The 16,125-nt window shown below is 38.3% G+C and overlaps 1 protein-coding gene across 12 annotated transcripts in view; it reads right to left on the reverse strand.

Annotated features, from left to right (window-relative positions):
* LOC124644000 overlaps window positions 1-16,125 on the reverse strand; it is a 73,800-nt gene that overhangs the window by 29,382 nt on the left and 28,293 nt on the right. For all 12 annotated transcript variants that reach the window (XM_047183157.1, XM_047183156.1, XM_047183167.1 and 9 more), the window contains one exon: window positions 2,559-2,862. In XM_047183157.1, coding sequence (XP_047039113.1) covers window positions 2,559-2,652 — 94 coding nt within the window. In that variant the 5' untranslated portion in view covers window positions 2,653-2,862. The remainder of the gene's footprint in view (window positions 1-2,558; window positions 2,863-16,125) is intronic.

A 16,125-nucleotide genomic window follows, 5' to 3' on the forward strand; every position in this document is an offset into this window, starting at 1 on the left:
TGCAATTCAAAACCGCGTAGGCGCGGAGGGGCGAGGCGACCTGCGAGCTGAAGCGCAGGTAGTTTTAACGCCCGCCGACGCGGCTGAGGCTGGCCGGCGGAGCCGGCCAGCAAGCCGAAGCTGCGGTGGTGAGCGTGAAAACCATCTGCGACTATAAGCTCGCATGGGACCGCCGGAGCCCCGCAGCACCGGAGCCGTGACAGAAGCTATGCTTGCTGCATGTTGCTTGCTTACATTTTAAACGTACTGAGTTAAAAAATTAGAAGCTAATTAAATATATTTTATGATGTCATTTAATAGTATTTTAGAAGTTTACTGTTAGAATGCCTGCTAAAAAAGATGCTAAAAAGTAACCATCATGCTGAGTTGTATTTAGAGTGGTTTACTTAGAAGATAACTATAGTGGCTAAGATAGTATTATTTAGATGCTCGTTAATTGTGGCTGACTTAATAATTTAGAAGGCAACATACATTTTTGTTTAATTAGCATTTTTAATAAACAAACTCAGATTCAAAGCCATTTTTATTTAATGCTTTACCTAATATAAATTTTGTATAGTTAAATTTGACCGTGTATAAATTGGAAAGATGCATGTGCACGTCTAAGCTACGAATTATACGCGAGCAGTACGCAAAATTCGTGTATACTTTGACATCACAAATTAAAAAACAGCATTACAAAATATCAGCGAGCAGTTTCCTATGGATGCGTTTTGGCTATGTACAGTATGTAAATACGCGGCGCAACAAACTCCCCAGCAACACATGACTGTCTGTAGGTTAGAAGAGCATTTCAACAATGTGAAAAGGCTGACGTGGCAATGGACAGGGCACATAGCTCGTAGAACAGATGAGCGATAAAAAGTTCTCGAGTAGCGACCATGACCTGGAAGACTCAGCGTGGGCTAGCCCATGATATGGACGGACGATCTGGCCAAGGTCGCCGGAAAGCAGTGGAAGAGGGTTGCTGAAGATTTAACTTAATGGCGAAAATTGGGTTAGGCCTTTGTCCAGCAGTGGACGTCTTTTGGCTGAAACTTAGAGGTACTTGTTCTATTTCCCCACTCTCATTGTCCGAAAATCCAACTATAAAATTAGCTAGGCCTTTTTTGGTGGAAATAGTTCAAAAGATCCCTCCCGCTGTGGGTGCAGCGTGATGCAGTCTCGGACTCTCAGTGATTAAAACCCACCGTGTTCCTTCTGGAGCCCTTTGTGTACCGGTGTCGCGGTAACTCTTTCGAACAATCGCGAAGCACCCCAGGTGGCCTCCAATATTCTTAAGCTACATCAAACAAGCCAAAAATAACGTACCAAAAAGTATTTATAGTTTCGCCAAACTATTTAAGTACCTACCATCATCATCCTCCGAGCCTTTTCCCAAACTATGTTGGGGTCGGCTTCCAGTCTAACCGGATTCAGCTGAGTACCAGTGCTTTACAAGAAGCGACTGCCTATCTGACCTCCTCAACCCAGTTACCCGGGCAACCCGATACCCCTTGGTTAGACTGGTGTCAGACTTACTGGCTTCTGACTACCCGTAACGACTGCCAAGGATGTTCAATGACAGCCGGGACCTACAGTTTAACGTGCCATCCGAAACACAGTCATTGGTGTCTAAGATATACTTAGAAAGTACATACAAACTTAGAAAAGTTGCATTGGTACTTGCCTGACCTGGAATCGAACCCGCGCCCTCATACTCGAGAGGTTGGTTCTTTGCCCACTAGGCCACCACGACTTTTTACTATTTAAGTACCTACCATAGATATTTAAAAATCAAATTTCGAAGTCAACCTTAATATTTAAATTGAGCCATTGTATAAGATCACGTGTCGCATAACATTTAAAAATGGAACCAGTTGTTTATTTTTGGCTCGACCGGATTTTCGTTAACATTTTCGAAAATCGAATTGTATAAAATTATCATAAAGTCGAGGTTTTTTTTTAATTGATTTTGGAAAAAAAAACTGAAATTCGAGGTCGGGTTTTGTTAGAGGTTTAAAATAGAAAGGATTACGAGTATTTTAAAAATCATTCAAAAGCGCTGGTCGTATTTATTCAGCTACATCTCAAAAGACTTATTATCCACTAAGACCATACAAACTTGACGAAAATCGCTGCTTCAAACAGGGCAATTATCAATGTCTCAATCTAATGAAGTCAAAGGGCGCCAAAATGTCCAAAATAAGAGACAACAGTGAAAGAATTTTTAAAATGAATCCAGTAGTTTTTGAATTTATCCATTACAGACATCATCATCATCATCATCTCCCGTGCCTTTTCCAAACTGTGTTGGGGTCGACTTCCAGTCTAACCAGATACAGCTGAGACCATTACAAACAAAATATAGAATATAGTATACTTAGATGGCCAAACTTGCCGGGTAACTGGGTTGAGGAGATCAGATAAGCAGTCGCTCCTTGTAAAACACTGGTACTCAGCTACATCTAGTGAGACTAGAAGCCGACCCCAACATAGTTGGGAAAAGGCACGAGAGATGGATGGATGGATAAAAATGGCCTTACACTAAAGAGGTAGGTATATAAAATGCTACTAACCTTTTTCGAGGAGTTGGGCGAACATATTCTGTACATTACTATGATGATGCTTCCACCGTAGACAGTACTGTTGGGGCATCATCTTCAACAACATAAGATTAAACACCACAAATAAATATCTCTTAAGACTTTGGTATAGAGAAGGCAGGTCATTTGAGAATTCCAAGTTTGGTAGAAAATGTTTGGTCGAGTTCTCTCCTTGTTTTTTCTTAATTATTATAATAATCTTAGTTCTATAATTTCAGAATAAGGTACATTTGTATTTAATTCGTTTGGAATGTAGTCCTTCGGTGGTAGGGGTTATCTGAAACAAAAGAAAACGACTATTAGTTGAATATAACTATGTAATGGGATTTAGGGTCCATTCAGACAGACCGGCTCGGAGAGGAGAGCAAATTCTTAACACGTTGAAAATTGATTACTTGGATTTGAAGTAACGTTTATTTTTGCATGCGCACTGCTTTTGTCATTATGAATGCTCGCAGGCGCTCGGTGTGAAATAATAAGAGGAGCCGACCGGCTCTGATCGGCTCCGATTGTGTACTTTTTCTCGGTCTTGCTGACGTTTGGCTCCAATTGCATCTCACGCAGCCGATCGGAGCCGATCGGAGCCGACTCCGGTCTGTGTGACAAGAAAAATGCGCGCCGATGCTCTCCGAGCCGGTCTATCTGAACGGACCCTTAAGGTGGCTAATTTACTGCGTGATTGTTCGAAAGAGTTACCGCGGCCCTGGTACATAAAGGGCTTAAGAAGGAACATGATGGATTTTAGTCAGTAAGAGTCTGACACTCCCTCGCGCTGCTAACTAACAGCGGGAGGAGTCATTTGATGATTTCTCATAAAAAGTCGACTGTATGTAACTATGTAATGGAATCTAAGGCAACTTAAACATCTTCCAAGGATCGTAGCGTCATGAAAATAGGCAGCTGTATGTAGTTTTGATGACAATACAATAATACAATCTTAACATGACTTATTTAAAAATAAATTGCGCATTAAAATTAATGTAAGTAACAATTACTTTATCAATTGAATCATTATTTTTAGCAGTGCTTACTTTATTTGTTTAATATCTGTTTTTACTAGTCCTATCAAGATTGTTTGTCTAAGGGTGCGTCCACATCTGGCGAATGCGCCGCGAATGCGCAGCACGCGAGCCGATCGCGAGCTGTCCGCGAGCTGCGCGCGTGCATTTTTGTTCGTGCGCCGCTTCTGCGCCGCCCGCGCGCAGCTCGCGCGCGACCTAAGCGCCGCACGCGAGCGGCGCGCAGGCGGCGCGCGACGTCTGACATCTTCGATAGTACTGAGCCAATATACGGAACTGTAAGGGCGAGAACTGATTGCGCGCAGATCGCGCGCCGCTCGCGCGCACTATACGAGCCTTGCGTGAGTTGCGCTAAAGAGGCGCACCGATCTATTGCAGTGACTGCACACGCGCAGCTCGCGGACAGCTCGCGATCGGCTCGCGTGCTGCGCATTCGCGGCGCATTCGCCAGATGTGGACGCACCCTAAAAGACATAAATGCCCTACTCAAATGTAGTATAGTATATAAATATATATATATCTGCCCTAATAACAAATATAGAATAAAGATTACTTTACAAAGAATGCAGTAATCGACATTTTTGAGATTTTCACTTTTTTCCATAATATATTTTATGAAAATCTATTATTATATATTTTCATGCACATATATACTTATATCCTATCTTCAAAAACGAGCCTCTGTATACATGCATAATTAGTGATTCTTCTCAAAATCATCAAAAAGTTATTTCAACTAATGCCCAAGTTCACGGACAACATAAACGTCAGGTTTCTAAGAACAACTATTTACTTTAAAAATGAAACTTAAAAATTCATAGTCGTTTTTGAGAAAACTGACGATTCAAAATCAAAAATTATTTATTGAAACTTGGCTGCAAAACAGCACTTTTTGAACGTCAGAAAACAAAAGACGGCGCCCAAAACGCCCACCCTTCACCACTTTCTATGTGTTTTTGCTGGGAAGAAGTGGCGCAACAAACTCCCCAGCAACACATGTCTGTCTGTAGGTTAGAAGAACCTTTCAACAATGTTTTGTGTTGTTGATTTTGGGCCCAACTTGCATCGACTGTCAACGCAACGGACCGGTTACCGCGTTAAACAAACATCTAAACATTCGATATAATGAAATTTTCCACTAGCATACATTTAAAAAATATTTACATGTCTATTACAAATGCGCTGTGGAAAGTTTTTTTGATTTCCACGACTTGTTTACCTTTTATTTTATCTATCAAAAAATATTATCTAGCACGAGGATATACATACTAATCTTTTCTAATGATATTACTAGCGAATCTTTGCTTGTATATGTATGTGCATAGTTTTGTCTATTTGTCTGTCTATATTCTTCTTGTCGAGTGAGCTGCAGGTTTAATCACCTAACAAGCCCTAGTGTCAGAGTTCTCTCAAATCCGCCTGACGGCCTCTGACGTGAAATTGTAACAACGACTGCTACTGGGTAGCATTCGGGGACACCCGTATCTAATTAGTATTGAATTTCCGTATTAATGAAATAAAACTAATGCATACAATGCAACTAGAAAATTAAAAAATCCCCATAATCAATTTAGATAATTCTGCAATAAAAACCGGTTATTTCCAGTTCAAAAATCAGTCGCTTAGCAACCGTTAAAATCATAGAGGCCTCTAGTTTTACACGTTCCATAAATTTTGTTTAAATAGTGAAACTAGAGGAGTTTATCTATCATAGTTACTCCTTATCAGTCATTAGGAATTTTATCGGAATATTAAAAAAAAACTGTTTTCGAAAACTAGTTGATATGTTATCGTTGGCACGTTTTTCGAAACTATGATAAGGGGTTTCAAGGGTCGGATGTGAGCCCTTTTATCGCAATTTAAATGTATTTCTTTCTAGAACATTTTAAGCTGTTTCGAGCGGTTTCATCTGGTCTATCTTTCTAGCCTTTTCCTAGCTACATTGGGTTCGGCTTCCAGTCTAACTGTTAGTTAGATATTACATGGAGCAACTGCCTATCTGACCTCCTCAACCCAGTTACCCGGGCAACACGATACCTCTTGGTATTTGGTAAGATTGGTTGTATGAATTTCTAGTTTCTAAACTTTTGAACCTTTTGAAATGTAGCACAAATGTCAAAAACAAAAGACAGCCCCCAAAACGCCCACCCTTCACCACTTCCTATGTGTTTTTGCTGGGAAGAAGAAGTAGCGCAACCCGCGCAACACTCCCCAGCAAAACGCTTGATATGTACTGGGCAGTGGGCAGAAACCGTTTTAAGTTATAAGGGGAAAATTGTTAAGTTTAGTTACTACTTAAATGGAGTATACTTTTCACAAAAATAAGTGGCCAGCCGACATTTTGGCAAAACTTTACCCCTTTCACAAAAAAAGGTAAGTTATGTAAAATTCCAACACCATATTATCTCGAATTTGTGATAAAACTAATTCACCGTAATATCCGATTCGCGCCGATTTCCAGCAAATGGGCAAAAACTAAAATATTTTTAAGTTTTAACAAAATTTTACTCAAACGCGATGTTCAAGGTTCACATTTCAAACTAGTCTGTCTGTATTTACTTGCGAACGTTAAAAAATATGTCAAAGCAAATAATATACACACGGAGTTACGTACATTTATGTTAATTTTAATACATAGTTTTGGGGCCAAAACGAGGCGATTTTTATTTTTAGAGGTCCATACCCAAATGGTAAAACGGAACCTTATATTACTTTGCTGTCAATCTGGCACCAGGCTTGTATCTCATGAACTGTGGTCGTCGTTTTCACAGATGATATAATTCTATTGCTGCTATAAGAACAATTTCACGTGGCTCTCATACAACAACCGTAATTTGCTGTGACCTACGGAACCTTTCGTACGCGTCTACGATTCGCACTTGCCCAATATTTTTTTCTATGTACAATAAAACTTTTCCTATTCCTAATGAGTCATAGCTACTTTATTTAATAAAGCTGAAGTGTTTGTTTGAACGCGTTAATCTAGGAACTGCTAGTCCGATTTGAAAAATTCTTTCAGTGTTAGATAGCCCATTTATCAAGGAAGGTTAGGTATATGCTTTTTATCCGGGTGCGCGAAGTAGTTCGAAAGGGAAGCGGGTGAATCTGCCGATGGTTTCATTTCATGAGTATAGTACGAGCATATTTAGTGGTACATGCAATTTTCACAATTACATTACCTAGACACAAAATATATGAATATTATCCGTAAAACTCTAAAGAAACAATGAATATAGAATGATGATGAAAATACCAGTAATATTACATCATGATTTACGACAGAACGCTCGCAATTTCTGATGAAATACGACCAATAGACCACTGCCACTTTCAAATTAAATGTGCATATCATTAAAGAAACAATTATGTTAGTAACACTAGCAAAAAAAAAACAATTGAAAACCTACAACCTGTAACTTAATTAACGCACATCCTGAAATTAGTTTGTTCAGAATCGTTTACTGAATCGATTTATATCATTTTTAATAGGGAACAAATATAATGACCACCATAAAATGCTTTGATACCCTTAGTTTTGCAACCATAAAAATCTACTGAACACCAGAAAAATAAAGTCTAAAAATGTAATAGTACCAGCTATTTTAGTCACGACTTCACTTTAAATTGTATTCGACCACCAAATTTAGTAAATGATCACCAACTCTTGACGACCAAATTAATGTATTATTTTTGCCTAAATAAGTCACTGTGATTGCCATAAAATGTAGGCTTATTATCAAATAAAGTATTATGATGCCATATTAAGTTATGTGTCCGGCTTGCAATGCATGCGTGAGTGTCAGTATGACGAGTGACAGGGGAAAATGGAAGAAAATGACATATTGCGCCGACCCCAAGTAAAATTGGGAACAGGGCAGGAGAAAGAAGAAGAAGAATGTGTTTCTCAATACACTCCCTCGAAAACACACTCTTATCGCACTGTTTAGAGGCATGCAATAGACAATTTTCCACCCTAGTGCAGGAAAAGGGTCCCCATAATGTTATTACATTTATTGTATCAGGCCGAACTTATTTTTTTGGAGTCAGTTTACTTAAACAGGATAGCAAGATGTAAAAACTTTGATTATCATTTTATATTAAAACGCTGGTATAATTTTGATGATCATTCACTACTTTTGGTGATCATTTACTACTTTTGGGATAACAATGATTTATTTGGACTCATTTTGCTTAAATAGGATAGCAGAATGTAAAAACTTTGGTTATCGTTTTACTTTAAAATGGTGGTTTAATTTTGGTGATCATTTACTATTTTTGGCTTGCGCATGATTTATTTTGGAGTAATTTCACTTAAATGGGATAGCAAAGTGTTAAAACTTTGGTTATCATTTTACATTAAAATGCGAGTTTCATTTTGGTGATCATTTACTATTTTTGTCTGCTATTTGTTACTATTTCTGGTGATCAGTTAAACATAAGCCTTTTTAATATAGGTAATTTTTTATCCCAAAAATAATTAAAACTACGGAAATTATTGTCATATTAACCCTGAACAGTCAAAACAAATTCAAATAGACCGTAACTCAAAGTAATAAGACTTCGTGTATTGTCGGCTTTTTCCGTAGTTTCGTTATGTTGTGTCGAGTCGAGCGGCGCGCGGCGCGATATTTGCGTGCGTAGTAGTATGACCAAAAAGTTCTCCAAGAATTGGTATAACTAATTTAGTAAATAACAATGCATATACATGTTAAATTAAAAATTCAGTGTGTGTATTATGATTATAACATAATATTCTAATTGGGGTGTTTGAGGGTGTGCGTTAATTACGTTACATGTTGTATGTCTATCTATCTAAGTGCGAATTTCACTAACCTATCTATTGATTTGCTTAGGAACTTGAGATAGACTATCGAATCTATCTATGGCTTTAAGGTTGGCTGTAAGAGAACCCAATCCTGGGTTAAGCTCACCGTTTCACATAAACTGTCTTAATTCTTTATATATTTATTGTTAAGTGTGCAACAAGAATAAATATAGAATTTGACATGACTTGTATGCGCCTTATGTCAAATGCTATCTCTGGTAAGCTAAACCAAAGATAGATAGGTTATTGAATCAGCCGTAAGGGTGAATAGGTTTCCGACCTACGATGAACCGTCAATCGATGCCTCTGCTGGAATGGTTTGGTTCGCGTGATCTGTCTAGTAAGTAGTAATGGCGTCCTGAACAATTGTCTCTAGAGCTCTGCCTCACTTAGACGCCATGGCGACGTCGCCGGCTACGTATCTAAACAGTTACTAATGAAATGTATGGAACCTAACTGACTTGGCGACGGCTTGGCAACGTCGCCCAATTGGAAGCGTGGCCACGAGCTACAGTTCCCTACGTGGCTTCTGGCTACTCTAGCAGTTCGGCGCCGTTGCCACGGTTGCCACTATAATGTACACAGTAAAGTGCACCTATACAGTCAGTCGCCAGTGTGGTCGCCATTCAGCGAGCGATTTCTTCAGCGACGACGTAAACAATTGACTGTCGAGACGCCATGGCCACTCGATTTGGCGACCTTTGGATGGCATAAGTAGCCAGACTTGCGCCGCTGGCGACGTCGCCATGGCGTCTGAGTGAGGCAGAATAAAGCTGTTGGCCATATTCTCGTGCACAAGCATTGGCGCAGATACACGTGCACTTCTTCACTCTGATAGCCCGATGGGACGGCAATCTGACACCATCGGAACGAGATCAGGCGCAGGACCGATATTTACTTGCTCGGTCTGGAATCTAGACGAATGACTTGCAATTTTTTGTGTCTCATCTTAAACCATTATGAGATAATGGGAAAGTTTATTGTGGAAAAAACATCGTGGACTATTACCTAAAGTAGGACATACTCATAACATTGGTACGCAGACAGGTATCCATTAATAGTTAATATGTACTTTCTGTCTAGGGTCTCGTCTGTGTGCATAACATGTTGTTGGATATCTACGATCGATTCAAAAAGTCTAGCTACATTTAACTCAAAACCTCATAAAAACATACGACAATGTCTAACCAACATTTCAAAATCCACATCGAAATCCCACAGTTTTTTGCACCCTATCTCCTATACTTAGAACTCAAATTAGGTTAACAAGCCAACAACGGCAGTTTTCCGCGTTCAACTGTTTTTCTAGACGTTTCTAAGAAATGTCGCAAGCGTACCAGTATGAACGTGTCTAGCACGGAGTAAAGAAAGATGAATGGAGATGCTATAATGCAGGTAGGTCAGGTGCCTTCGTGTCGCTCAAATTCGTACGGTGAGCATGACCAAAACGATCAGTTGCGAGTGAAATAACGAGGCGTTCGGGTTCTTTGATACATCTGTCAACGATTTTTTGGTATTACAAAAAATGGTCGGGCCCAAAAGGCATATAAAGACGAAAGCAGTAACGTTATTTCTCCGCCGCTCAACCGCATTTTGGCGCGCTACTTTCTTATGCGATTTTCCGTTATGACACCTCCGCTAGTCATATTGTTCTCCGTGTGTCTAGCGCATTTTCCTACGAGCTACTGCACTTTCATTATTTCTTTGAAATTACGTAAAAACTGCCAACTTTGATGTAAGTATGGGAATAGATTTTATTCTTTGTAAATGGTGGTTGTTGATTGTCATAACGTAGTAACCGATTTTAATTTTATAGTATTTTGAAAAAGGTACCTATTTTATTTTCGCCTCAGAATCAGTGTTCATTTAAAGTTAATTGGACTACTTACTGGAATAAACTGTCAAAATCTGGATATACCTAAATAACAACGAAAGGAAGCGTACCTTAGTATTATTTTCTAATTAATTTTGTTTTCATAAAAATATGCAACGATTTGTTTTTAATTAGTTCAGATTAACAACAAACCTTGACAGTTAGATAAGTCCAGGAAGTTACTAATTTCTGATAATGACCAAGAATATTTGACCTAAGAGTACGTGTCTGATAACGGCCAGGAAGCTGCATCTTGTTCTGCCTCAACTTCAAAGCATTGGCGAAGGGCAGGAGTTTAGGAGACGGTCTTTTGTAAAGAGCTCAAGAAGTACTAATAATAATAAATGACGTATGAATTTTACGTCCCATTAAAGAAGTACATAATTATATTTCTTATACTTTTATTGACATTATTAATTGCTTCTTTGGTCTAGTCTAGTAGTCGCATAGCGCGACTGCTGTGGTTTCAAATTCCATTCCCAGGTCAGGCCGAAATAGGTTCAGAAACTTTCATAAAGCAGGCTGGAAGTTGGTGGTAATACAGACGTGGTCCCAAACCTGATCTTTCTCCGGTCGTGTCGGATTGCCGTCTCATCGGACTACGTGAGTGAGGGAATAGAGAGTGCACTTGTTTCTGCGCAAATGCTTATGTACCTCTGATCTCCTTCAAGCGCCGAGCCTCCACAGAGGGTGTCCTTAGCTCAGTCACTTAATTTATAAGCTTTTTACCCCTTTTTACATAATTACATCTGATATATTATTTTTAGTGGTAATTACCTACGTCAATATAAAATGCGTTAGCATGAACATTGAATGATCGGATACATACATAGGTCTTTAGTATTTTTTATGTAACTAAAGATAACATTATCAATATAATTGCACGATTGGGTTTTATTTTGCAAATAATTTTTAGTTTATTTTTTTTTGTTAAAACCTTGACGAAGTTTAAAGGATAAAAAACAACTGATTATGTCATTATATTTTAATGAGCTCTATAATTTTATGAATGAATTTGTTAATATAGATAGCAAGTCTATAAACTGACCTTTCATAAGACTTCCTGGAATATACGAAACTAATAATACTAGCAATACTAATCACATTGCTTATTTTCTGTTAAAATTGTCAAACCACTGTTTCTTCTGGCCCACTCGCAGTAGAAAACAGCTACAAATTATATGCGAACATTTATAAATGTCACATGCTAGCCGTGGACATGAAAAAGTCCGGTTAAGGAGTATAGGGCCCCTTAGGCTGCTTAACTCCGAGATGCCATACCTGCCAAAAAAAAAATTTGGACTCTCGACGACCCGTATTCACTCGGGAAAAAAAATTGTTGCAAGCCCTTACTACAAAAGATGCAAGCAATCGGTAATTGACGATAGCACGCACATGACATGCGGCTTACGAAGTTAAGCCGATGTTTTTTTTTTTTTTTTTAAATCCCTCGTTTTTACAAAAGATAGGTAAAGCCACAGAACAAATATTATAATCAACTAAGTAGTCACGTTTTCAAAATACCGATATCTTAATGAGTAAATATTGTTCAAAAGATAAGCTGCCCATAACCTACCCCACTGCGATTTTCAAAAGAAATAAAAAATATTGATGATAAACACCTAACCTCGTCATCAAAGCAGATAGGACATACAAGTCAAAAAGTTAAAAAAAAAACGTACTTGAGATACCAATTGTTTTTATTTGTATCTTAGTTTGACATTGTGTTAAAAAAAACTCATTCAGAGACGAACAAATTAGTTGAGCCCAAAATAAAACTGTCTGATTTCGAAAAGTCCCCGTATCTGTACCGTATTCGTCGTATTACTGACTAGCTTCTGCCAGCGGTTTCACCCGCATCCCGTGGGAACCTCTGTACGAACCCGGATAAAAAGTAGCCTATAGCCTTCCTCGATAAATGGGCTATGTAACACCGAAAGAATTGTTCAAATCGGACCAGTAGTTCCTGAGGTTAGCGCGTTCAAACAAACAAACTCTTCAGCTTTATAATATTAGTATAGATATCAAAGATATCTATCTATACGAATATTATGAAAAGAAAAAAATATTTTGATAGTTGGTAACCCAAATAGTCTGAAACTACTCAATGGATTTGAAAAATTCTTTCACTTTTGGAAAGATACACTGTCCCCGGTTGTCAAGGCTATTATATTTTATACGGCTTCGGGAAGTAATTTCCACTAAACGCCGGTGAATCCTAGTTTAGGATTCAGAAAGGATTTCCACCAGTTTTACCCGCGTCCCGTGGGAACCACTGCCCGTACCTGGATAAAATATAGTCTATGCTGCTCGGGAAGAGAGTAGCTTTACAATAGTCAAAGAATTTTTCTAATCAGTTCAGTAGTTTCGGAGTTTTTCGGACCTTCTATTTCGTTGGGCACGAAAAACTGTAAGTTGTCATTTGAACATCTTTGGCAGTCGTTACAGGTAGTCAGGTCTCAGAAAGTCTTACCAGGTGTATCGGGTTGCCCGAGTTACTGGGCTGAGGAGATTACATTGGCAATCGCTCCTTGTAAAACACTGGTACTCAAAACAACCAAATAAACAAAATAATGTTTCCTCTTTAATATCTTCCATAATTTCTATAAAACAAACATATAATTGCAAAGTATTTACGTACGTATGTCTACAGTCGACATACAACGCTCGCGCGTCGGTTTTGCATGAATAAGCAAGCATTTAATGCGAGTAGATTGATAGATACGTTTTGTAACTTTTTACTTTTACCTACGCATTCCAACTGATGTGCAGTCGTCTTGCGTTTGAAAATTGTATGAAGCGCAAATACAACTATATGTAACTAACTCTATTACGAATCTCAATGCAGACTAAAATTTAAGTAATGCTTGAGTATTTAGTTTTTATATGTGTAAAGCTATGTGCTAGCCAATTTTTTTTAACGACGTCAAAAATCATCAAATGACCCCTCTCGCTGTGGGTTAGCAGCGGTGAGGGAGTGTCAGACTCTTACTGACTAAAAACCGTCGTGTTCCGTCGTAGATCTTTTATGTACCAGGGCCGCGGTAACTCTTTCGAACAATCCCGCAGCCCCGATGTGGTAGCCAACTTGTGATAATTTTGATGCATTTATTGCTTATCATGAGATAAATATACATACATATTTATATCGGGCTTGTTCTGCATGAATCTGTTTCTTCAAACCTAACAGACAGACATGTGTTGCTGGGGAGTTTGTTGCGCCAGCCTCCCCAGCAAAAACACATAGGAAGTGGTGAAGGGCGGGCGTTTAGGCGGCTGTCTTGTTTTTGACGTTCGCAAAGTGCTGATTTATCGCCTAATTTGAATAAACGTTTTTGAGTTAGAGTTTGATCGAATTTCCATCAAACGTTCAGCCAGAATTATATTCGTAGTGAGATCGATACGCAAAAGCATAGGATATTCTTACAAAAGGGTGCACTTATCCGGCTTCTGAGCACAAGAAAAGAAAATAAAAAACGGAGGGTGTTCAAAATTACATTACTACTATGTACGTTATATGTCGACTTATAAATCTAAAAATAGTGTATTTCTTGGCAAATAACTTTACTGCTCCGAATTTAGCCACTAGTGGCTTTACTATAGTAAAAATATACGTACAAAACCAGCTCTAAAAAGCTGGCAGTACAAAGTGGGCAAAAATTAAAAAAAAAAAGGTCAAAATTTGTTGCTAATTTGTTGCTAATTAGTTGCCAAATAATCGATTTTTTTGCTTTTGCCGATTTCGAGAAATCGTCAACAATGCTAGCTTCACCATAAGCTGGCATGGATTATAAGATAAAAGTAAAGGTAAAATAAACAAAATCACTACAAATTTGTTGCTAATTTGTTGCTGTATAACCAAAATAAATTTGAGGTGCAAAAATTTTTTTTTTTTTCAAATTGAAAATTTTTATTTGCTTTGCGCGCTTGAATGTCAATTGTTTCATGAAAAAAATATGAAATAAATTTGTTGCTCGTCATAGAACTGTTCCTTGTCACTTAGAGAACCAGCAACTAAATAGACACCCGACGATCGGGTGTCTTGAACTTCGGTGACTAACAAACCGGCCATGCTGGCTTGAATGTCGATTTTTCCGGTGAAAAACGTTGAAATGAATTTCTTGCTCGTCACAGAGGTGATTAATGTCACTTAGAGAACCAGCAACTAAATAAATAGGAGAGCTCAAAATAACACACAAGTCAAATTGTTGAGTCTCCGGATACTCAATTTTAAGATTTTTCAAATACCTTATAATAAGTATAAAACTTTTTAAAAAAGTATTTAATTAGAATTAAAAAAATATGAAGTACCTGTTTAACGACTATTATTAAGATTTTGTTATTTATTTATTCTATTAGTAAATTGCGTCCACTCCTTTTTATTAAATTGTGATGACAGTAGAAACACTTATTCATTGAGAAAGAATAAAATAAAATACTGAAGAAATTGGCAATTGTTTTTTAATTTATATTTTACCAGTCTAATCCATAGCTAGGAATTGAGAGTTATCATACTGACTAAGATTTTGAACATAGGCAACTAATGTATGTAATAATTTTTCCCTAGCAGAAACAAACATTCAAGGAAACATAGCCTGTTTGATAATCATCAGCTTAAAGGAGACTTGGTGATTGGATGTTTATTTAGTTGCTGGTTCTCCGATCGATGCCTAACAGTTCTACGGAGAGCAACAAATTTATTTCCACGTTTTTCACCGGAAAAATCGACATTCAAGCCAGCATGGCCGGTTTGTTAGTCACCGAAGTTCAAGACACCCGATCGTCGGGTGTCTATTTAGTTGCTGGTTCTCTGAGAGACATTAATCACCTCTGTGACGAGCAACAAATTCATTTCCACGTTTTTCACCGGAAAAATCGACATTCAAGCCAGCATGGCCGGTTTGTTAGTCACCGAAGTTCAAGACACCCGATCATCGGGTGTCTATTTAGTTGCTGGTTCTCTGAGAGACATTAATCACCTCTGTGACGAGCAACAAATTCATTTCCACGTTTTTCACCGGAAAAATCGACATTCAAGCCAGCATGGCCGGTTTGTTAGTCACCGAAGTTCAAGACACCCGATCGTCGGGTGTCTATTTAGTTGCTGGTTCTCTAAGTGACAAGGAACAGTTCTGTGACGAGCAACAAATTTATTTCATATTTTTTTCATAAAACAATTGACATTCAAGCGCGCAAAGCAAATAAAAATTTTCTATTTGAAAAAAAAAATTTTTTTGGACCTCAAATTTATTTTGGTTATACAGCAACAAATTTGTAGTGATTTTGTTTATTTTACCTTTACTTTTATCTTATAATCCATGCCAGCTTATGGTGAAGCTAGCATTGTTGACGATTTCTCGAAATCGGCAAAAGCAAAAAAATCGATTATTTGGCAACTAATTAGCAACAAATTAGCAACAAATTTTGACCTTTTTTTTTAATTTTTGCCCACTTTGTACTGCCAGCTTTTTAGAGCTTACAAAACCCTTTTCCGCATTCACGAGCGTTACGGGTAGTCAGAAAGCCAGTAAGTCTTAATAATCAGTCTTACCTAGGGGTAGGTATTGGGTTTCCCGGGTAACTGGGTTGAGGAGATCAGATAGGCAGTCGCTCCTTGTAAAACACTGGTACTCAGCTGCGTCCGGTTAGACTGGAAGCCGACCCCAACATAGTCGGGAAAAGGCGAGGCTGACGTGGCTTCAAATTGCTAACTTCAGAGAGGCAAACTCATTTGACGGGTAAGTACATATCATGAACCCTTTTATCCCAGAATCTAAACCACACAATTTTCCGAGACACATTCTAGAAAGTTCGCAAAGAAAG

The sequence above is a fragment of the Helicoverpa zea genome, chromosome 29 (assembly GCF_022581195.2).
Source record: "Helicoverpa zea isolate HzStark_Cry1AcR chromosome 29, ilHelZeax1.1, whole genome shotgun sequence".
Classification (NCBI taxonomy): Eukaryota; Metazoa; Arthropoda; class Insecta; order Lepidoptera; family Noctuidae; genus Helicoverpa; species Helicoverpa zea.